This window comes from Saccostrea echinata, unplaced genomic scaffold, assembly GCF_033153115.1.
Source record: "Saccostrea echinata isolate AGI-Se365-2 ecotype Australia unplaced genomic scaffold, CSIRO_AGI_Sech_v1 ptg000054l, whole genome shotgun sequence".
In the NCBI taxonomy this organism is placed as follows: domain Eukaryota; kingdom Metazoa; phylum Mollusca; class Bivalvia; order Ostreida; family Ostreidae; genus Saccostrea; species Saccostrea echinata.
Window position 1 is genome coordinate 47,670,958 of NW_026889803.1, and position 22,172 is coordinate 47,693,129.

At 33.2% G+C, this 22,172-nt stretch overlaps 2 protein-coding genes across 2 annotated transcripts; one reads left to right on the forward strand and one right to left on the reverse strand.

Moving 5' to 3' along the window:
- The first annotated feature begins 709 nt into the window (after nt 1–709).
- Nucleotides 710–9,753, forward strand: LOC133204969 (uncharacterized). Its single transcript, XM_061340709.1, has 5 exons — nt 710–804; nt 8,050–8,213; nt 8,377–8,598; nt 8,733–8,854; nt 9,544–9,753. The coding sequence occupies exons 1-5, from the start codon at nt 710–712 to the stop codon at nt 9,751–9,753; spliced, it is 813 nt and encodes a 270-aa protein (XP_061196693.1).
- A 1,070-nt stretch (nt 9,754–10,823) lies between these two features.
- Nucleotides 10,824–19,428, reverse strand: LOC133172086 (uncharacterized). Its single transcript, XM_061306893.1, has 14 exons — nt 19,293–19,428; nt 17,217–17,446; nt 16,942–17,115; nt 15,908–15,992; nt 15,195–15,355; nt 14,472–14,566; nt 14,278–14,357; nt 14,071–14,169; nt 13,819–13,941; nt 12,590–12,679; nt 12,235–12,375; nt 11,741–11,842; nt 11,458–11,591; nt 10,824–11,089 (listed from the first exon to the last, which is right to left on the reverse strand). The coding sequence occupies exons 1-13, from the start codon at nt 19,402–19,404 to the stop codon at nt 11,464–11,466; spliced, it is 1,620 nt and encodes a 539-aa protein (XP_061162877.1). The 5' UTR covers nt 19,405–19,428; the 3' UTR covers nt 10,824–11,089; nt 11,458–11,463.
- Between the last annotated feature and the right edge of the window lie 2,744 nt (nt 19,429–22,172).

Below are 22,172 nucleotides of genomic sequence, written 5' to 3' on the forward strand. Positions count from 1 at the left end.
GTTGACTTTCTCTGGTTTAGTAAGAACACCACATACCTCAAACTCATTAAACTTGTCCTGAAATGTTGAAAGAAGTTGTTTATATTGTACTGAGGTAAGTCCCTTTCTTTGAGGAACCTTAACTGACCTCATATTTACAACAGCTTTAAGTGGACCACTAGCGCCATTGTAGCCTTTAAAATCTTGGCTAAACACCTCGCTGTATGCGTCAAGAGTCTTCTTGAACTGTGCTTTCATCTCGGGACAGGGTCAAGATTGACTGCAGCGAAGTGTGTGGTTGATCGTTCACTGTATTTAGTGTTGGGTTTAGGGACAGGTATATTGTTTTAATTTGGAGAGACATCCGGAGAGAAAGTGGGTGGGTTTCACTAGCCACAAGTGCTGGTTTCGTTTAATGGTACAAGGTTCATTTGACAAATTTGCAATCCGTACTTTTCCTGCCACGCTATCTATAAATGAAGGAGGGAGCCGATTGTTGTAGAACTTTGACATGATGTAGGCAGAAGCGAAAATTTATTGTACTCATCAGGACTTGTCATATTGTCAGGAAGTTTGACGTCGATATATTCTCCTGGCCACAGGGTTGTGGTGTGGGGTACTGGAGCTCGAAGTACTTATGTGAGCCGAATGGAGTGGTGTCTTTCCTGAGCTTTTGTGCCATACTGGAATACACACTTGTCAGCAACAATGACGGGCGGGTCTGACTATAATGTCATCTGCCTCTATAAATGGAATTCCAGCCAAAATGGGAGTGTCCGAGTGTCAACAATTAGTCATTCGAATGTTAACTCTTGCCCATCATGAGTAAAGGTAAGTCTAGTCTCACCAGATAGATGGAGTGGTGATAATCCATCTGCCTGATGGGCATATTGTGATGAAGGGGTGACAGATGCTTGTAAATTGTGGGCACCATCCGATCGAATCATGTTATCACTTGCGCCACTGTCTGTGGTAAAACGAACAGAACGGTGTGCTAAATGTAGAATGTAGATATGTATCAATGTATTGACGGATTTGCACCCTGGATCCTTAGTGAATAAAATTTCATCTTCATCACTGCACTGGTTATCGTCTGTATCCATTATCTGCCTTGCCGTGGTAAAGTCTCTTTTGTCACTCTTGGGGAAGGTATGAACACTTGCTAAGGTATTGATTGTATGGACGCCCAGAAGCTTTACACAATGGACATGATTCCTGGACTTGTGGTGATGAGATTTTTTTCACTGAAGGAAACTGTGTGCGAATAGCTCTGGCGTCCTCTGTGTTTCGTAGTTTTTCCAGCAGTGAATCAAGGGCTTGGGGTATTTTAGGTTTCAATGTAGCTAGTCTACGTGATCTTAGATCGGTCCTATACTGTTGTTTCAATAATCTTGGGAGATCAGGATGGATAAGGGTAAGCTAGGTTAGTACGATAAACTTCTTCAATGTAGGGGTTTAGTTTCCCATCCTCTTGGATTTCCTGGCCTCTGTGTGTAATACCCAGTTCTGCTTTCAGATTTTCTTTAGTAAATGCCATTAGTCCTTGAAAAAAGGTCCTCAGGTCGTTCGTTAGGCTTAATCAAATGTTAACAAAGTCCAGGAAATCTGCACGTGTTGACTAAAATCCATAGTTTAAGCGAATAATCTGCTATATCTCCCTAAGTGTCGTAGAATTGTTTACAAAAGTGTTTCTAAATATAATAGGTGTGTAATTTGCGATCTGACCGAGCATGAGTTCGAGGGTTCTCACTTCCTGTGCGCGGATCTTGCGATTGGCCCCGGGTATATTCTCGTCGTCGTCCTCGAAGATTCTATGGGGGTTAGCGCGGGTTTTCTTCCCCCAAGTTGTTCCGTCCTCTAGACATAGTAAAAGAAATAGGGTCCAGAGAGATAGTATACACTAGACAAAATTGCTAACGTACTACTTTTTATTCTTATTTGTGAATTGATCATTTGCCTGATCGGTACAAGTATATAAAATATGCCATCTTTTCCAAAACAGTTGGATTGACAAATGTCTTGGTGTCATGACAAGACCCTTAAAGAACCTTCTTGCCCGAAAACCAATTTCCCGACTTGCACTGCGCACCGTTCTTGCCAAGATAATGAAGTTGGTGATTACCGAAGGTGGTCCGTGAGATTGCGACGGGAGCAGTCTCCCACTTAAAAATCAAATAATATACCCTGATTGACTACCATATTGCCTAGTAGTCATCCAGTACATTGGTGTCCTTACCAAACCCACACAACTTCCGGTTGCCCAAATTTTATGGATCAATCTTGAAATTATTGTGTGGTGCTTACTTAATGCCGTCACTATCTATAGTAAACATTTTTAAGATTGTTAATTCATTTGTAACAATTTTTCATTAGAGGAATGAATAATCTTTTAATTGTTTTAATTTTTCACAAATTTCTCCAAAGGCACTCCCTGCAGACACCATACTGACTGCCTTATCACGCTCTTCTTGGGTCAAACGCCGCATACGGTGTAACTTTTTTTCAGAGTTTTTCATTAGTACAATCATAAGGAACACAACCTCAAAGAAAAAATAGAAATTTATTCCACCAAAAAAGTATGGACACGAATTTTTTCTATGAAATGGATACGCTTCAGTAAACATTGTTGTTATTTATCAGTTAAGAATTTAAATGCCTCTTTTTTTTTTTTTTATTAAAGTAACATAATTTTATATCAAAAAACAAGTTTTGAAAAGAAAAAAATATTAATTTATTTTGGTGGTGCATTAGCAATTTTGTCTAGAGTATAATAAATTTTGTCTCCAGTTTTCGTAAGAGTTTCTACCTTTGTCATGCACAACTGATTTGGCGCTCTATTTGCCATGCTGTTTACGATGTTATGCATAATACGCTAATACCTGATTCTCCGGGGTGAATTTTAATTATCACGCGGTTACTGTCCAATTCTAGGAGAGATGAATATGCGTAAAAAAAATAGCTTGGGTTGATAAATGACCGCTCTACTACGCCAGTTAGTGTATATCTCTAACACAGTTAAAATGAAAAAGAGTATCAAATCCCCGGATGTTTACATCATTTCCTAGTTAGACGAGATGGAGAAGAGTACTAAATGGGTAGGAGTTACCTGATTGGCTGAATTCAGGTATGTAAATATTTTCATTTTAAAGTAAAAATACATGTATTAATGTTTTAAATAAATGATGGAATGAGGGAATATTACAGAAAGTATGGAAATACTGGGGGGGGGGACTAAAGGAGTGGGGTTGATTTTAGATGTAGAGTGTCATTTACAGTCGATCACTGTAAGTCGTAAACAACTGCAAATTTGACCTATAAACGTCACGACACGGTATATTTTTTTTCCGTGTTTTTAATAAGTCCTTAGAATGAAGTTTTAAATGATACCAGAGATATGTTTGGAAGGGAATTACTAGTAGTAAAGTACTGGAAGGGCAATAGGTTTGTAAAGAGTTCTATGGGAAATTAATTGGTACTCTTTTCCCTTAAACCGGAAAGAGTGACTGATAACAGAATGAGAAATAAGACACAAAACCATACCGGTCACATTATGCTAACCCGGAATACAATTAACATTGGTGTAGTATGATTTTGGGATAAACATTTAACAGAAACAAGTGCCTCTGTAATGAAATCATTACATTTTATCAACCTTTATTACATATATTCCTAAAACATGTAAAACATATTGGAAATTCGTACATATAAAGTTTAGCCCCTGAGCAAGTTATATGTACCCAGAATCTACAATAGTCTTATTTCTTGTACACAGATCCCTGTCTACGATAGTCTCTTTCAACCAGAACACTCAAGGCATTCTCTATCCAGAGTTGTCTTCCGCTGCGCTACCAACACCTCTGTCAACGCTCGTTCTTGTACAAATTCTAAACGGTGAAAATTTTGAATTGAATTCGTAAATAATTTTTGTAATTATCGATAAAGATGATAATTCATCATTTGTTTTAAATTGACCATCCCTAAAACGATTTATTTTCAAAGTTTTAGGGAACTATTTTGCGGCGTAATAATTAACATCTTAATTAAAAATCCTTTTTAAAGGTTATAGATTAGAAATAAATCCTGTTTTCTGGTAAGAAATATAATTTAAAACGATTATTAACAAAAAATTTTATCATTTACAAATTTTCCAAGAATTTTGTATATTAACAAGCGTTGATAGAGGTGTATGTGAGAGCGTAGCGGGAACGACAACTCTGGATAGAGAATGGACACTTGGCTGTCTTCGTAAGCTGCGAGAGCAGAGAGTCTGGTAAAGGCTCGTGATAGGTTTTGTTACGTCAGAACGAGGCACCGAAATTCTGGTAAATTTTTGATTGGCTAAAAAAAAACAACCCATACACACCTTCATAATAAAGCAAGTTAAAGATTTATAAACTGAATGTCTACAAGTAATAGCAGTTGGAGAAGAATTGCTTGCGATATAATTGCCCACTGGTTACATGTATTGGTATGTGTGTTGTACACTGTCTTGCTAAAATTATTGACAGAAGTAAAAGTGAAAGAAGTACTTACATGTATACCCTACCGGCATACAGTACTGTTGCTATTTCTCCTTTGGTATCAATCCTTAATGAAGGATCAGATATTAATATAAAATCTCAATCAAACAGTAGAAACAGGAGTCGTCAAACGAAACAAATTAATGCCGTCTGTCGGTTACAAACGTTATCCCATTCTTTCTTTTTTGTTTTCTTGTCAGATATTTCTGGGAGGTTGGATTGACCCCCCTTTTTTTAACCGTTGCTGCGGACCTGCCCTGAACTCCACTTACCTTTTTGGCAGTAGCTAGCCCATTTATACATGTATCTTTTGGAATATGATCGAGAGTGACCTGTAGATGTGCAATAAGGTTTCGGTATTTCAATTTTCACCCTGGGCGATTGGGAGTCAAATAGTGACGTTTTTGCAGTAGCCAAATCATCTTTTGGAATATGTGTGGTGAAGTCCTGTAAATGTGCAAAAAGATTTTGAAATTTTCATTTTCACCCTTGGGGCAAAACGCGGGGTCAAAACAAAATTTTTATGATTGTTTCCTGTTTCAGTGGGTGGTGATGACCTTCGGAATCATGACCAATAGATTTAATGTACGAGTCATAAATTATAATATAAAGGTAGTAATGGGGCTTTCAATTTTGATTAAAGCTATTGGGGAGTGCGGATGACCCCCTCTAAGCCTACTTAGTAATAGCGCATGACACCCAAGCTTTAACCCAACCATTTACAATTCAGATTTATTTTACCTGTATTTCGTTTTAATGACATACGTGTAACGTACTCACCGCCAGTTACTAGTACCTAACATCATAGTGATAAATTTCCTATTTAAAACATGCTATGAATTCGTACATCAAAAAAAAAAAAAAAAAATCAAGCATGTTTACTATATACCTGTATATAATATACGGATATAAAATTTTAGATACAAAATTGACAGCTTTCAAAAATGATATCAGTATTTATTGGAAACCTGGCTATTTTCCAAATATATGCACACCTGATCAACTTTGCCTCAATTACCCCCCCCCCCCGCCTCCCTTTTCAATTCATCTGTTTTCCTGATATAGATAGAACAAAATTATACAATAAAAACGTACACTGTACTAATTTTATCGTACTCTTTCGGTCGCATGTGATGTACTGGTACATGTGTATGTAGTTACCATGCTGGGTTATTATTTTTTTTTGTGATGTTAAATCAGTAGAAGTTCATTTTTAAAAACTATAAAATGCTTTCTTTTTTGTTAGTACGGGAATTAATGTTGCAGCTGTTGCAGGAAAAAATACATAATCCGCTTACGCGGGTTATGTTAATTTTTACTGCAATAGCTGCAACGTTAATTCCTGCACTAACAAAGAAAGACATTTTATTGTTTATATTTATATTTGTGCAAATAATCATATAACTTAAAATTAAGTAGTTTTAAATTATTTTATCATATATAGGTATGTATGTCGGTGTACGTGTCGTTGTAGGTGGCTTGCTTAGCGGAGTAAACTTACTGACTGACTTTCAATAAGAAATAAAGGAGATAATTTTCAGTGAATGTAAATAATATAGCATGTTTATCACTACTTATGCGCCAAAAATGTAACCCCTCAGCGTGCATATTTTGTTTTAAACACAAAAACCTTCTTTTGAAAATTCCTTTTTACACAGAATTTACTTCATTAAAGAATATGGGCGTGTTTGGCGTGTGATCTGCAGGAATAAGACGTACGAAACATTTATATAGTTTAAATGTCTACGATTTGGTCGGTTGAACGCAGCTGGACATACTTTACAGCTACTTTACAAAGTTACGCACATGGGAAAATTTTACATTTAGTTTGAAATACTTTGCCAAATTTAATATATCAGTCCGCTTATCTTAATATTTACTACATCTAAAACTTGGTAACGCTTCACATAAATAATAAATACATATATAGGGTATAGTTAAACGCAATTACAAGTACATACTTGTATATATTAAAGTATCAGTAGGTTGAAAGAATTGCTTTCGCTTTCGGTGAAACAGAACCAGAATTTAACCATTTGAAAATAAATTAGTTCATAAAATTAAACTGACAAAAGTATTGATTGTTCGTACTTAAAAAAATATTAACGCTCCCTGCGAGGATCGAACCAAAAAAAAATTCCTTTTCATTGCACTGGACGGGTAACGCTTACTACTGAGCTATCACCGCGGTCCATCACCACTACACACACTTATAGGTTTCTAAAGTGATAATGAAGCACCGCATTTACACATTTGAATTTTTTTTTGGAAAATGTTCATTTTTTATCGTCTCTGGGTCTTCTCTCCATTTTTTACAAATGTTTGTTAGTTTCTTTGAATTAAAATGCACACAAATAAAGTTTCAAAATCATGGAGAGATGACCCAGAGATTGCAAATTTTTAGAAAAACGTGTTTAAAAATGTAACATTTTGTACCAAATGACTCATCTAGCCAACTTTCAAGTTCTTTTTTAGCAAATCAGAATACAATATCGGGAAATTATTTCCCTTTCCTATTTCATAGGAACTCGATACATCAAAAGAATGCTAAAATTTCATGTGACAGATCAATGAAATTTTCAGTTTTTAAGTGCGCTCAGATTCCTGCCGAATGCCAATCAAAAGCGCCCTCGTTCTTCTGTCATTTCAGACTAGAAATAAATTTATTACTTAAAATACTTATATAAGAGCAACAGACTCACTTGACCATTTTACATATATCAAATATATATACAATGTATAATTTGTGTTATTTATAGTATTATTGTGGCTTCTTCCCTGGTTACTCAAATATGAAGGATGACATTTTTAGAGGCAATCACCTACATGTATGTGCTGGTATTACTGTCTTATAACAGCATCTAGTTTGTAATTTTAATCAGGCTAAAGGAGTAGGGTTATCTTTCTTTGGTCTACATGATAAGAACCGTTATCTTGACTGAAGGAAAAGGTCATCACCGCAATATTTTAAACTTGAATCATGGTTCCATGGAAATTTATTGTTTTGACAGGGTAAGGAAATTCTTCATTTTTTGCACACCAAAAGTTGATGTAGAAGTCGTTTATATTTCATAGATGAGAATTTTTAACTTAACATATTTATATGTACGCATTGCCTGCTTCGTATACATACATATATACATATACATATATATATATATATATATATATATATATATATATATATATATATATATATATATATATATATATATATATATAAAGTATTCAGTAATGGCAATTACATGTATATGTACTCGAAACCAAACGAATTAATGAATGAAATAACAAAGTAACACACACAATTAATTTTGTAGGAAAGATACCAGTATGTTTTCCTTTCAGCTGCCGTCCTACAGCTGTCTACAGTCATCGTTGCATTCTCTTCTGGGCATGCGCCCTCTTCAGATTCATCTTCTCCTTTGTACATGTACTTCGCAGCTGATGTTATCCATTCCTGATATTTTAATCATTCTTTCAATTGTACATGTAACTAGATGGACTCTATACCAAACAATCTGTGAAACTTTTGTGTTCGTTGTTGTTTTAGATTAGTACTTCTTTCTTATTGTTTTGGAAAATCAAATAAAGATACACACAGACTTGAACATGAAGCACGACTTGCAGACAAAATGGTGGTTAATCAAGACGATCTCCTCCAAACGAACCAGGGATTTCGAGATCTGACGCACGCTGGTCTTCCGCAGAAGAGAGGTATTCTCTTTTTTTTTATTCATAAAAATTTAAATACTAGTACATGTATATCAATGTTTTTGATTATTTTAAACAACAAATTTGGATTTCACAGGTAGTCTTGATTAAAATAAAAATTCCAAAGACGCAGTGAGTTTTTCGATTAGATAATCTAAATTTACAGTTGTCGGCGTGATATCGGCAGTAACTGCTTCCTTTAGCGTCTTGAAGGGGATAGCAGACAATGTCGATTTTTCCCGTGTATGTGTCATTGGACTTAAGAACCTTGGTAACCGGAAGCTCGTGGATCCCACTTGGTATTTGTCTCACGGTGTAATTCGTCAGCCTCTTCCTCGATATTTGCCGGCTGGGGACGCAGGAATTTTTACTTTTGAGAAAACAAGCTGTAAGTGGATTCTTTGAAAAGGTTTCTTTTGAAAAAAAAAAGAAAAAAAAAACCAGCTTTAATTTCTATTTTTTCAGTTGTTGGACTTTGATGGATATTGGTTAAATCAGTTTTCATTTGTGATTTGTGCCTAGATGCTACGGCGGGTACTTCCGGAGTACTGACGTACACCGTTTTCGGGACAAACCACCAGGTGGCTGTTTTCTGGAGTGTTCCATTTTTCTTTGGAATAAACTCGAACGAGCTTCACGTCCAGGTAAGAATAAGATTATTTTAATTGGAGAACGTATGATTCGCACAAAAACGTGTAAATTTAACCGTAACAACAGTAGTTACGCTAGTTTCGAGAATGTAGCTTCCCAGCAATTGAGGCGCAAAAAGTATCCATATCGGCATGGAAATGGGACATGTTGTTGATGTACACAAACGCGCATAAATAAATGAACGATGACTAGGGCTTTTAAAATGTATTTAATGTTATAGAAAGATTATAAATGTATATAATGTCGATCAGTGATGATTTTGATGATTAATATATAGAGCAATACTTCACGTGCTTTAGAAGATCTACTTTCACTTAGAATGCTTGAAAACAAAAGAACCGCCATAGTCCAAAAAAAAAAAAAAAAAAAAAAAAAAAAAAAAAAAAAAAAGAAATTCAGTTATATGTAGCATTGTGAAAGATTTTGTAAGTAGGAAATTTAAATTTTGATTAGTTTAAAAAAAAAAATCAGCATTGACTAAAAGAGTTGCCAATTATTTTAATGAACATTTGTTCACGAAATTATAGATACTTATTAGTCTTATTAGTCTGGAACAGATGAACAGAGCTCATGTTAGCTTATCTTATGTGAGAGACAGATGTTATATACATGGAACTATATTTACGTTTTCATCTCAAAAATTAAAGATAAACATAAGAGTTTACTTGTTTGATTTTTCTAGGTATGGACAAATGCCCATGCAAATGAAGCGTTATTTAAAAGCATGGAAGCTGATGAAGAGAAATTGACTGTGTGGAATTCTGGACATTGGTTGTCAGCTAGTGGATACGGAATCACGGTTAATGCCGCCATGACGAATGCCGCGAAAGCCTCTCTCCTAGTGGAGGTGGAGTTTAACATCACAAATCCAGAGCCGGAAATATTTGGTTGATTGATCTAATTCATTTTTGGTTAAGAAATTAAACTGAATTAGATATGTCTTGTTAACTTACGGTAAGCATGCAGATAAATTATAATTAGTTCTTTTAAAACAAAGAGTACATGTAAAACGAAATCTTCAAAAATGTGTTAAATTCCGATGGATATATGCTGTGTTCCGTAGTTAGTAGACCTGTTTTATATTTGATTTAATTTTAAAAAACGAAAAAAAGTAACGTTTGCATGGGAAGAATTTCTTGTTGAGGTCATCTATTCGATATCTGGATAAACGACAATGTTTTATTGATTAACAGCAGTCATTTTCATTCATTCCTCTGTGGGTTGTGATTCCCTAACTCCTCACTACCATCCCTGCAACTTTCAGAGGTTTGAACAAGAAAGAGATAGATTGAATAGCTAGTCGAAGGGAAGCGATTGATATATCTTAGTGAACTCGAAAAAAGACCACAGAATCTGCGACATCTGTTTATATTTGTTGTTTTACTGACTATAGACGTTAATGGCTAACTTACAACTAAACTACATAACAAACAACTTTTCCATCGTCAACTCCCACTATCAATGCAGTAATATTTTAAAATACCAGCATATGCTGCTTATATATCTCAACCACATTCGGTAAGCAATAGCATATTTTGAGTGAAAGTCGTTCCTAAAACCAAGGCAGGCTACTGAGAAATAAGTTGATGTTACAGGACTTTCAACAACTTTTTAAATTCGCCATTTTGTGATGGACAAATGCAACTTATTGTTCTGTTGTATTTTGATTGACATTTTATCCCAGTTGTTAGGCTCTTGATTTTACATTATTTTTGACTCCGGATTACTTTATTTTCCTGATCAATACAGAGGTTGAAGGGTCAACAGGGGATTGCTTACTCCACCTAGGCACTTGATTCATCCTCTTGTGTTTGGAGGATCCATGTTTGCCCTGTTCACGATTCCAGTTGTTTTTGTGATTTATGATATTGATCACTGTCCATTATCTTTGCAATTTTTTTTTATTAAACTATATATAAAAAAAACTGCCATAATAAAAAAAAAAATAATCCAAATCAAAAGTTCAAAAGTTTGTAATAATTTATTTAACTAAGTGAAAATAACATAAATTCTCACGTAAACATAAAGTGCATATATGTACATTTGTTTGATATAACATAAAGAAATTTCTGAACAATGTATATTCAAACACAACAAATAAAGCATACACTGTACACAGACGGGAATTTTTATACCTATCACGTGATCATCATGTTTAGCTCCTGTAACGTGATCATCATGAAAGTCAAAAATGCAGCTTGGATTTCTCTGTAAGAATTAAAACAAATCTGTAAAGAGAAAATAAAATGGTCTTAATATCAACTCGTGGTAAAGTTTATAAAATCTTCATCGTTGATTGACATTTCCATAAAATTATTTCCCATTCCCATTCTCCATCAGTGATATATACATTTGGTGTACATTATACTGATTTTTTCGTAGTATTTGCGGATGTTCGAATGTCACTTCCTAGTGTACCATTTCAAATTAAGACAGCTGAATAAACCTTACACGGGTGTTTTTATTAAATTTGGCACAGACATTAGCAAATATTAATGATCGGAACCCGAAAAGAAAATCTCAGTGAAATAATGCAGCAATATCTTAAAGCATACATTAATGATGCATTTTAGAAAATAAATATACATGTACTTACGAGGGCTTATTGACCATTAGGTAGTGAGCATAGTCCACATCTTATTGGACAATCCCTAGGAACGTTATCGTACTTTTCGCAGTAAGCCACAGGCCATGCGTCACAATGGCTTTTGTCTGGGTTACTGCAATCAACTGTGGCGAAAAATAAAAATTATATCTAGACCTCACAAGAAATAAGCCTAATTGTCGGCTTCAACGTTGAAATACTTACATTTGAAAAATGATTTTAAAAAAATGCAATGGAATTAATATATTTGAAGAATTCCTGTAGATTGTGATACCTTTTTCACACCGTTCTCCAATGAAGGGATGTTCACATTTACAGGTACAGTTATCAACATCCAGTGTCCCCCCATTCAGGCATTCCTTTCCATTACATGGATCTATAAGGAAAGAAAGACGCTATGCATGGAACTCCTTAATTAAATACATGTATGCTGTTTTTGACACACCTTTGTTTCAGAAGCCACCCTTGTGTGGAAAACAAAATTGTAAACGGTCTCTTCTACAGACCAATGACGATGACAAAAATGTTTACTTTTATTCTACTGAATATTATCATTTTTTCATTAAAAAAAACAGCCTTTTCATGAAGTACATTTATGAAGTGTTCCACTCAGAACAGTAAATATACATGTATATACTTTTCATCAATCATTAACCTTTCCTTTGATGTTGCATCATAGTTAGGCACAATACATACCACAAAGAATATTATTATAATGTATTTCATCAAATTATTACTTAAAGAGCGCAAAGAAGCGTAAATACTCACGATCACATAGCCCGCACATGACGGGACACATTTCCCTTTTAACGTTGGAAAATCGGTTACAGTCATGGCATGTTAATTCGCCTTTTTTAGTTCCACACTGGTTAATGTCCAGGCCGCGGTCCCCATACGCTCGACACTCCTCTGATAACAAGAATATTATTTTCCTCTTAAACATTATTATTCTCTCTTATATGAATGAACAATCAATTCTAAAATTAAATTCTACATAAAAAGTGTAACCATTAAGGTAATTTTTTACCAAATTTTTATTTCTCCTTAAATTAATTTGTACGCGTACATGTACATCGATTGTGTCATGTTCTGTGTAAAAGAAACTGGTAGAAAAGATACTCACCACGACTGGATCTTTTGCCGCTGTACTTGCACCCGAACGCAGACACGAAGGGAGGTTTTGGTTTCTCGCTCTCGGCAACCATAACATCTTCTGTGGAATATATATATATATATATATATATATATATATATATATATATATATATATATATATATATATATATATATATATATATATATATATATATTAGGGATGTCAAAATATTTATTTTCCTTAGTCGATCATTCGATTGCATTATTCGAACGATAGTCGAATGTTCGGAACATTTTCTGAAAATAAAATTTTATTTCAAGCTTCACAGGTACATACTCAAAAACCTTTTTACTTAAATCTATTTAAAAAGTAACATCAAAATTAATGCAACGTAACGCGTGGATAGCATGATTCTATGAAATAAATTTAGAAACCTTATTCTCCAAAATTTATTATTTCCCCTCAATAGAATTCATAAATCGGCCTGTACATGCAGTCATTTTTTATTTAGTAAGCATTAAAAAATTGCCAGCCGATATTGTTTAAAGCTTACTATGAAATAAAGTGGATGGAGGCTATCAAAATGTCCTCAAACAGTTTAAAATGTAAGCGCATTTTTTAATAATTATCCAAGTATCAAAACAGGTTTATTCCTTGCATTTGAGCAAACTTAAAATAACTGGTACATGGTATAAGCTCAAGTCCAATTAATAATTTTACAAACAAAGTCGATCATATTGGTTGGTAACTTATTACAAAAACAACACAGGCAGTTACTGACAATTAATTCTTGCAGTAATGAAGCACTTATAATTGCTGTACTTTCTATACATACTTGGAAAATCTACCGTTTTTTGTTGAGGAAAATTATCGACTGTCTATGAGGAAAGACTGTTTCTCAATTTTTGGATGAGAATTCCATCTCATCTATCACTCATTTATTGCATTTATTTAATTAAAATAATATTCGAATGTCGTTTCATTATTCGATCGTCGGTCCATTCGACTGATAGTCGAATAGTCGACTATTCGTTGACATCCCTAATATATATATATATATATATATATATATATATATATATATATATATATATATATATATATATATATATATATATATATATAAGATTTACTGGACTTTGCTAAAATATTTCTTCTGATTATTTTCTTTCTTTTAAATTTTGGCCATAAAAATCAAGGTACATCTCAACTTTCAAAATTAAGTATATGTATAAGTACACATGTATCTTAGTCACCATTTGTGTTGCCACATTTGCCACACATGTAGGGACAGTCAAAGGGGACGTTGACAAATTTTCCACAGTAGGACGGGGTCCAGTCTCTACCACACACCCACTTATCCTCGGCCGGACAATCCACTGAAATGGGAGGCAGCAAAAAATATAGTTAAAATAATTTGAATATATAATTAAGAGGCGGAAGTAAAAGAAGTCATCTACCAAATTGAAGACTATTTGAAAAAATAATGATGTAGAAATGTCACTCACATTGCTCGCAAGTAGGTCCTTTGTACAGCTTTTGACACTGGCATTGACAAGTTTCAATATTGAGAGTACCGCCATTGTAACAAACTTTACCACCGCAATCTAAAATTTTAGAACGGCCATGATTTTCCATATTAAGGTAAGCAATTCTGCAGATTATTCTGTCGTTGTGAATTGGTACTTAATCTTTAAAAAGAAAGAAAAACTCACCGCATTGCCCATTCCTGCAGAATTTTGGACATTTGCTACATCTTCTTCCGGCGGTATAAGGAGAAGCCAGATTGGATTGTCTATACAATAAAGGTATACCGTTTATTCCAATAGTGAAAAATGTAAGAAACTAGAACTCTCCTAGTAGAAAAGCGTCCAGTTCCAATAAATGTGTAGACAAGTGTGAAACTTACCCAGCTGCATAATCACAAACGTAGTAACGCGTAAAAGTTGTTCTGTCACACACAGCAAAACCACACCCTACGAGGTAGGTACCATTCTGTGCCATCTACAATGACATTATTTGAATATTACAATAATCTGCGTGATTTTGTAAGTTAATGCTTTTAGTTCATTAGGTTAACTAAGTCACCCTATATCATTCACTTAATATGGCAAGTCTTTATTATTGTAAAACAAACTGATTATAATGAATTACAAGTTAAAATGGTGGTACATGTAAGTCTATCTAACAAAATGATATATAGAATTCCGAAACTTTGAAAAGAAAAGTATAAACAACTTGTAGTTTTATATTTTATATTACATTTATCTTAATCAGCTGCAATTTATAAAAGCTTATTTTTTTTTAATTCTTAATGCGAACAGCTACATGTGTACAACTTATGAAAGTATATATTTTTTATTCTTAATGCCCTTTATCATGATTTAGTCTGTATCGTTTACTAGCATCTATTTCTGTTACAAGGAAAATTTTCTCATAAATGGAAAGGCTTATTAAATTATTTAGGCCCATTGAAACTAGCTGATCTATAAGTCAGACTAAATGTATTGTTCTATTAGGCTCAGGGATTGCATCACCGAAGAATGGCATCGATTGATTGATTCCATACCATCTGTTGTATGACTTTTCCTTCAAATTTTACTTTTACGAGAGAAAATTAATTAAAATTAACCTGCGTAAAGTGTCCAATTTTCTTCCATCCCCCAGGGCCAAGGTAGGAGTCTGGTTCCACGCCGTAGGTCCACATGTCGATTTCATCCCACCACATCTGTACCGCCTGCTCCCACGTGCGGTAACCCCCGGCAACGTTCTGTCCAATCGACATCCCGATGGCTGCCAAGAAGCGAAAGTAGTTTCAAACTTTGAGACAAGGTTGGAATAAATTATCATCTATTTACCTCAGAACATTGATGAATTGTCAATCGGAAAATAACAGCATTTATTAAGTGCATAATATCTGTCAATTTTCACACAAGGGGAACAGAAATCGATATAATTTATCATATTTAAACGATAGATCACAATAAATCAATTATTTTAAGTCTTTTGAAGAAGATAACCAGCTGTAAGCTGGAAAAGGTAAAATTTGAACTTAATTTATTCACATGTTTTTGTCTTAGCGATTTTAATACTCTCTGATTTTAATAATAAGAGTGAATTTTTATACAGATCTTTTATAAGGTATAAAACAAATCGTACTGTGATACTTAAAAACTATCTAAAAATGACACAACACCAGAACTTTTGTATATAATAACACGAATGCTTACTAATACATAGATACTTTTTATACACCTGTAACTGCGCCAATCGCACTAAAAGGTTTTTTTTTTATGTTCCTTTGTTAGATATTACTATTGCATCAATATAGGAAAAAGTACTTACAAGGAATACTTCTTTCTCTGTCGTGACCTGCTTCACACTGATTGGCCCATTTCTGAGCAACGGCAGCAAGTCTCTCGTCCCATTTCTGCAAGAAGAAAATACTGTAGCTATATAGATTATCAAAATTAAGCAAATCTTTTTGCAGGATTAAAAGTTTTTTTTTCTTTTTATATTTAGCATACAAAACAAAACTATTGTTTATAATAAAATAGAAATATCTGTAATTATTCAAAAGACATAAGAAATGATGATCAAGTAATTTGGTGACTCGTGTCGCTGATGGTTTTATGCTTAAGTACAACGCTCTTAGTGGACGAAATTGTACAAAAAAGGAACGGTGATCAGCGAACAAATGACGCCCGGTCACCGCCTACACTTATTAGACATGTTGAATATATAACCAAAACAGGTATGATGACCAAAGGAGACATAGTCCGAAGTATGACGACCACGACATATAAGGTAAAGCCAGAACTGTATGGTGATTCAAGCGTTAATGACGATATTTTGTATTTTACACACGACACAGCCCGGAAACCACTTAATAAAATAATGTCATAACGATACTTCATCATCAATTCTCATAATTATGATTTATTCTCACTGTTAATTATTTGATAATTATTGTTATGGGTAGCGATGCCAAATAGTACTATATTGGGGGCATTTTAAAAAAAATATATAAATCCTTGATTGTTTACAATTATTCATTCTTCCTTTGAGTGACAATTCTAATGAAATTTCAATCATATAAAATATTTCAATTTGCATTTGATAAAATTCCTGCGTACGTTTTCAAATGACGTAATATAACGGCTAAAGCGTCGTTAATTCAACTTAAATTCATAGTGACCTTGCAAAATTTGCATATATATTTAGCCTATCTCAAGAATCCAATGTGAGCTGGCTTACTTTACAATGTGTATTGCTTGGATAAGCTGTAATTATCTAAATTAAAATCACCAGTGTTCGTATGGGAAAATCGTCGATAAAAGCTTAACTGGTACATGTAAATATATTCCATTAGGACTTACTAGTTCTACCAGGTCCATTGCGGGTGGCTGAACTGTGGCTCTCAGTCTGTTGTGTTGGTCAAGAATGGCTTTCTTCATGGCTTCTGTGATGCCCTGTTTACTGACGTTAGGTTTGTCCGTCATACAGAGGGTGTGTCCTCTAAGTTTCTGGTATTCTTTTGTGCACGTTGTTGTCTACAACGATTATCATTGGATAAAACATGCATATATAACACAAATTTGTTCTTTTTTCTATCAAGATCTTTTTAATTTTTTTTTAAACAAAGTTCAGTTACCATTGGTTTAATATCACTAGGTTGCTGTGGCTGTGTTGGCCTGGGGTTGTATTGATCATTGGTTTCTTTGGGAGGTACTGGGGGACCGTTGGACGGAACAATTGGTGTGTAACCCGGGCGGGGAATACTAGGTCTCCTAGAAGGAAGCTGTCCTCCGTAATTAATAAGTTGTTTAAAGCTCGGTGCATTTGGGAGATTGTTTAGAAGTTCTCGAAAGAGCTGACTGAAGTCTGCAAAAAGAATAGAATTCGTTTGAAAGATATTATTCGTAATATCTGTAAAAGAAAGCACATGAGACGATAAGGCAGATATGTTCAAGATTGTGTATTACATCTTTGGCTAGTTGACGCTTATGATATATTCGTATTCATGGAATTCATTGAGAAGCAAAAGTCTCAATTACATAAAAAATCCTTCTGATTTTATCGTAGTTAATACGTTGTTCCGACGGTAAACGAAGGGCCCTTTTTGTTCACATCAAGTTCATATGAATTCCCATGCAAATCCTTCGACAATCCCATGATAACGAGTATTTGGAATCAGTCAAATGTAATATTTAAAGATCATTCTCTTTCAAATATCGTAATGATAAAGATTGGATATAGTTTTATATAAATAGAAGTATATAATTCATGTAAATTAAAAGAGGAAAAGGAACTTTATCAGATTATAGATAATCATTAAACAGTAATAGTTGATAAATGTTAGTAGTTGATGGATTGTTATAATACTGAAGGTCCATTAAAGTGTTCCAATAAATTATAGACAAAAGAACATGCAAGGGACATTTAGTGATCTGTTCAACACCTTTTAGTCAAAGGTTGATAAAATTGTGACAAAATAATGGAGTTCCGACTTTCTTGACCAGAGGAAACTTGTTACTTCTACATGTAGTTTAGTACTTTCCTCATCAAAGCAATATCTATAACCACTAATTCTGTGCAGTTTCTTACTGCCTTTTTTTTTTTTTAAATGAAGGCATTATATGTTAAAAAAAAATGTATGAAATTGAAAGTGAATTTTTCAATGTATCTTTTTTTAAGATTGATATCTCTTTTTGTTAGCACGTCTTCTCCGTAAACCACAAATTGCTGACTGATACATAACTACACATATTTCCTATGTAAATATATACACCATTTTCACTTTGTTATGCTGTCATAAAGATTAATATATGGCTTGTGGTTTTCATGCAAAGATTTAGTTCCAACTTAACTATCCTGCACCATTTTCACACGTATTAACTTAGTTTACTAAACTACAAACACTCAATAAACTTATGTAAGTACATATAGCTTAGGAAATCGGAAGAAAAGATTCAAATTTACAAGCTTGTCAAACGATTTAAAATATATAACATACTAAGGAATATAAAAAAGCCTGCATCATGTGACACTTGATGAAATCAGACAAAGAAATGTTCTACATGAAAGACTTGTGTCATACTTCTATGCAGTTTGATTTGGTTACCTTTGAATATAAGTCTGATGTGAATTATTTATAGTATAAAAATTTGCATCGTTCATTATATTTATAAAATTTTTGCCTTATTTCTGACAGTAAAAAAAATTAATCGTCAATTTAGAAGTACCGATTTTAATAAATCTTTTCGTTTTGTATTGATCAATAAAACCAAACATATAATTCCAAATAATTGATGATCAAGTAAACATTTTGGTTAGCACACTTGTCTAAGAAACGATCCACTTCTATTGTAAATGATAATGTATTATCCTAATACAATGTATTTATATAAAATGAATTTTTATGATATTTTGTGCTTGAATAGTTTAAATTTATGTTAGTAATCCACATCACAAACATAAGTTAAGACTTATAAAAACATGACATGTATAATAAAAAAAATGAAATATTTACCAAAGAATCTTCCTAAAGAACAATGTAAAAACAGTGCCATGAATCACATTTGTCATCAAATACAGTAATTATATCAGACTTTGAAATTGTTATTTAACGGTTTAAAAAGCAGAAAGTTCTAAAGTGAACGGAGTCAGATTTGAAGAATAAGAAAATAAAATGTTTGTTTCAAAATGAATACTTCGAATATAATCTTACCCCCACCGCCTCCTCCGTTAGGACCTGTAGTCCATGTTCTGGTCCACGTAATTTGGGCAGAAACAAGATGTACTAACAAAAGTACGGCCACGGTCAAAGCAAGAGTCTTCATTGTAGGTATGACAGAGTCTTTCTGTAGGATTATGACATGTTTACAAGGCGATGCACGCTTATTTATAAGTATCCAACCATGCGAATCGATGACGAACGGGAGAGAGGAGTTGGACTTCTAGACCATTCGGGGGAACAATTTGGGCGTATTGATTATATGCTAATTATAAGTTGACTTACGCAGAAAGTATATCTGACGGTTATGATTTATAAATAAAAATAAACTAGCAGAATTTTAGTTTCTCCTTGCAAAATGTTAACAAATTACAGGATTTAATATCATGCATATAGTATTTTTTTAATGGTACAGACTGACACGAGGGGAAAGGAGGGGGGGGGTGATAAAATGATTTATAGGATTCAAGATTTGATTTTCTACCAATTAGAAACTGCGTCGCTACATTGCACCACCTGTTAGTATATAATTAATATCAATTTATTTTATGTCTATTGTAATAGGTATATTAACTTGAGTTAATTTGTTTGTTTGTTTGTTTGTTTTTTACATGTAATACCTTGAGGAAAAATAAACAACAACACAAGCAAAACTAGGCAAAACATTAGGTACAAAAACGACTGTTGTCCTCAAAAATACCTACAATATGAAAGAACATGAGATATCTTCGGTGATCAATGTAGCAATAACGCATTGAAAGATAGGTTCCTAGCTTGATTATGCTTTCTTTACTTTCGTCAATATTCCCCTTATTATGATTATACTTTAATTTAAGTGTATATGATTCAGCAATTTAAATTGTGAACTTCGAAACCAAACTAGTGACTTAATTTTGTATTTGTTAATATTATTATGCAATTATTATGCAATTTATTCCGGAGGTTTTATCGTTTAAGAAACCCTCTGTGTAGCTACAGCATTTGATGTATCTAATTTATCAAAAATAGCTATGAAAATGTCCAGCCAGCATTTGAAGTACATGTACATAACTACATGTGACCGATTTGAAGTGTAAAGTATTCCAAGAGTAAAATATCAATTGTTTCAAGTTCTACTTATGGTTTTTCTTTCTAATAAATAATGCAAAAGAATGTGTTAATTCCACCCTCTCAAAACTTAATTTAAGAACTAGTCCAATAAACATCACTTTTATTAAGAGTTATACTTATAAGAGGCAAAAATGCAAACATTGACCTTAATTTATACATTATTTGACTTTTAGATTTGATGAAAGAAAAAATTCAAAATGAAAGTGAATGCCATTTTTCACTTTTCAATTCAAAACATCCAGCTGATTTGAACTTTCATATTTTTTTTTTGTATCTTTGTTTGTTTGTTGTTTTTTTTTTTAAAGATCAGATATTTTTAACAATAAACAATCGTCAAAGAATACAATTGATCAAACTAATCTGAATTTTGGGCCTGAGCCTTAAATGTCAATTAACTTAAGATTGTTGCAATATATCATGCCTGATTTTCATTTCGAAAAAAAAGTGTAATTAATATAATGATTGAAAAAGCTAAAATTTGAACTTAATTTATTCACATGTTTTTGTCTTAGCGATTTTAATACTCTCTGATTTTAATAATAAGAGTGAATTTTTATACAGATCTTTTATAAGGTATAAAACAAATCGTACTGTGATACTTAAAAACTATCTAAAAATGACACAACACCAGAACTTTTGTATATAATAACACGAATGCTTACTAATACATAGATACTTTTTATACACCTGTAACTGCGCCAATCGCACTAAAAGGTTTTTTTTTATGTTCCTTTGTTAGATATTACTATTGCATCAATATAGGAAAAAGACCGAATGTCAAAAAACTGTCAAAATGAAAAAAAAAATTGGAACTAATCACACAATTTCAATCTAAATAATACATGGAAACATCTTGATAGAGTAGTGTGAAATCATATACTAAAGTATGCATTATTAATGCGGTCATGGATCAGAGAGGTGCTAAAAGCTGGATGTAATTTTTACGAAAATTAATTTTTTGTAGCTCTCGTCTTGACCGCCTTTATACTAATGTCCGCTTTATTAAGATGCGTTTTGACTGTTTGTAAGGCTCTTGAGGCTGCAACGCGCAAGCGCACTGGTCTGTATGTCTGCGTATAAAGTTAAATCTATTTGTTCTACAAAACGCATCACGAAAGCAAAGAAATAAAATTTTTGTCGTTTTCCTAAGGAGATATGATTTAGTGCTTATTTTTATATCTATATCTTGTTTTACAATTTTTCATTTTCAACTTAAACTGAATTAAGTGAGAAATTGTGAAATAAAACAATGTAGATTGTAGATTGGGATGAAAGTTTACTAACACAGTAAGGTACTATATAACCTTAATCACCTCATTCATCATAATGTTCTTCAAAAATAAAGACTGTAAAACCCCATTCATTTTTTTTTTAATTTTCATTCAATAGAATCGTGGAAATAATTATGACAGATTACTGTGTATGTACGAAATTATTACAAAGGCTTCGTGATTTATGATCGTTGTTGTAAACTACATTGTCTTATGTGACCACAAAGTTCTCATTAAGATACCACATTGTATAATATAGTTCACGAATGATTAAATTAAGAACTTACCCATTTTATTGATCGAATAAACAATTATTATACAGGTGCGTCAATAAAAACATTTGGCAGGTAAACAATGTACACTCATCATTCAGTTAAAGATGTAAAATCAATTCAATTATCAATATTAAGTATATTTAAGTTTTTATGAGGGAAGAGGTGAAGATAACGAACAGTGATCGATTTGGAAAAAAAAAACGTAATACAAATCTGTG

What these genes read in the sequence shown, in the direction of transcription:
- LOC133204969 (XM_061340709.1), top strand. Translation starts at nt 710, where the DNA reads ATGTCATCTGCCTCTATAAATGGAATTCCAGCCAAAATGGGAGTGTCC. An exon ending in TGGTCTTCCGCAGAAGAGAG is followed by an intron (nt 8,214 to 8,376) that starts GTATTCTCTTTT and finishes CTAAATTTACAG; the next exon opens with TTGTCGGCGTGATATCGGCA. An exon ending in TACTTTTGAGAAAACAAGCT is followed by an intron (nt 8,599 to 8,732) that starts GTAAGTGGATTC and finishes ATTTGTGCCTAG; the next exon opens with ATGCTACGGCGGGTACTTCC.
- LOC133172086 (XM_061306893.1), bottom strand. Translation starts at nt 19,404, where the DNA reads ATGAAGACTCTTGCTTTGACCGTGGCCGTACTTTTGTTAGTACATCTT. An exon ending in TAACGGAGGAGGCGGTGGGG is followed by an intron (nt 17,447 to 19,292) that starts GTAAGATTATAT and finishes TTCTTTTTGCAG; the next exon opens with ACTTCAGTCAGCTCTTTCGA. An exon ending in CAAATGTGGCAACACAAATG is followed by an intron (nt 12,680 to 13,818) that starts GTGACTAAGATA and finishes TATATTCCACAG; the next exon opens with AAGATGTTATGGTTGCCGAG.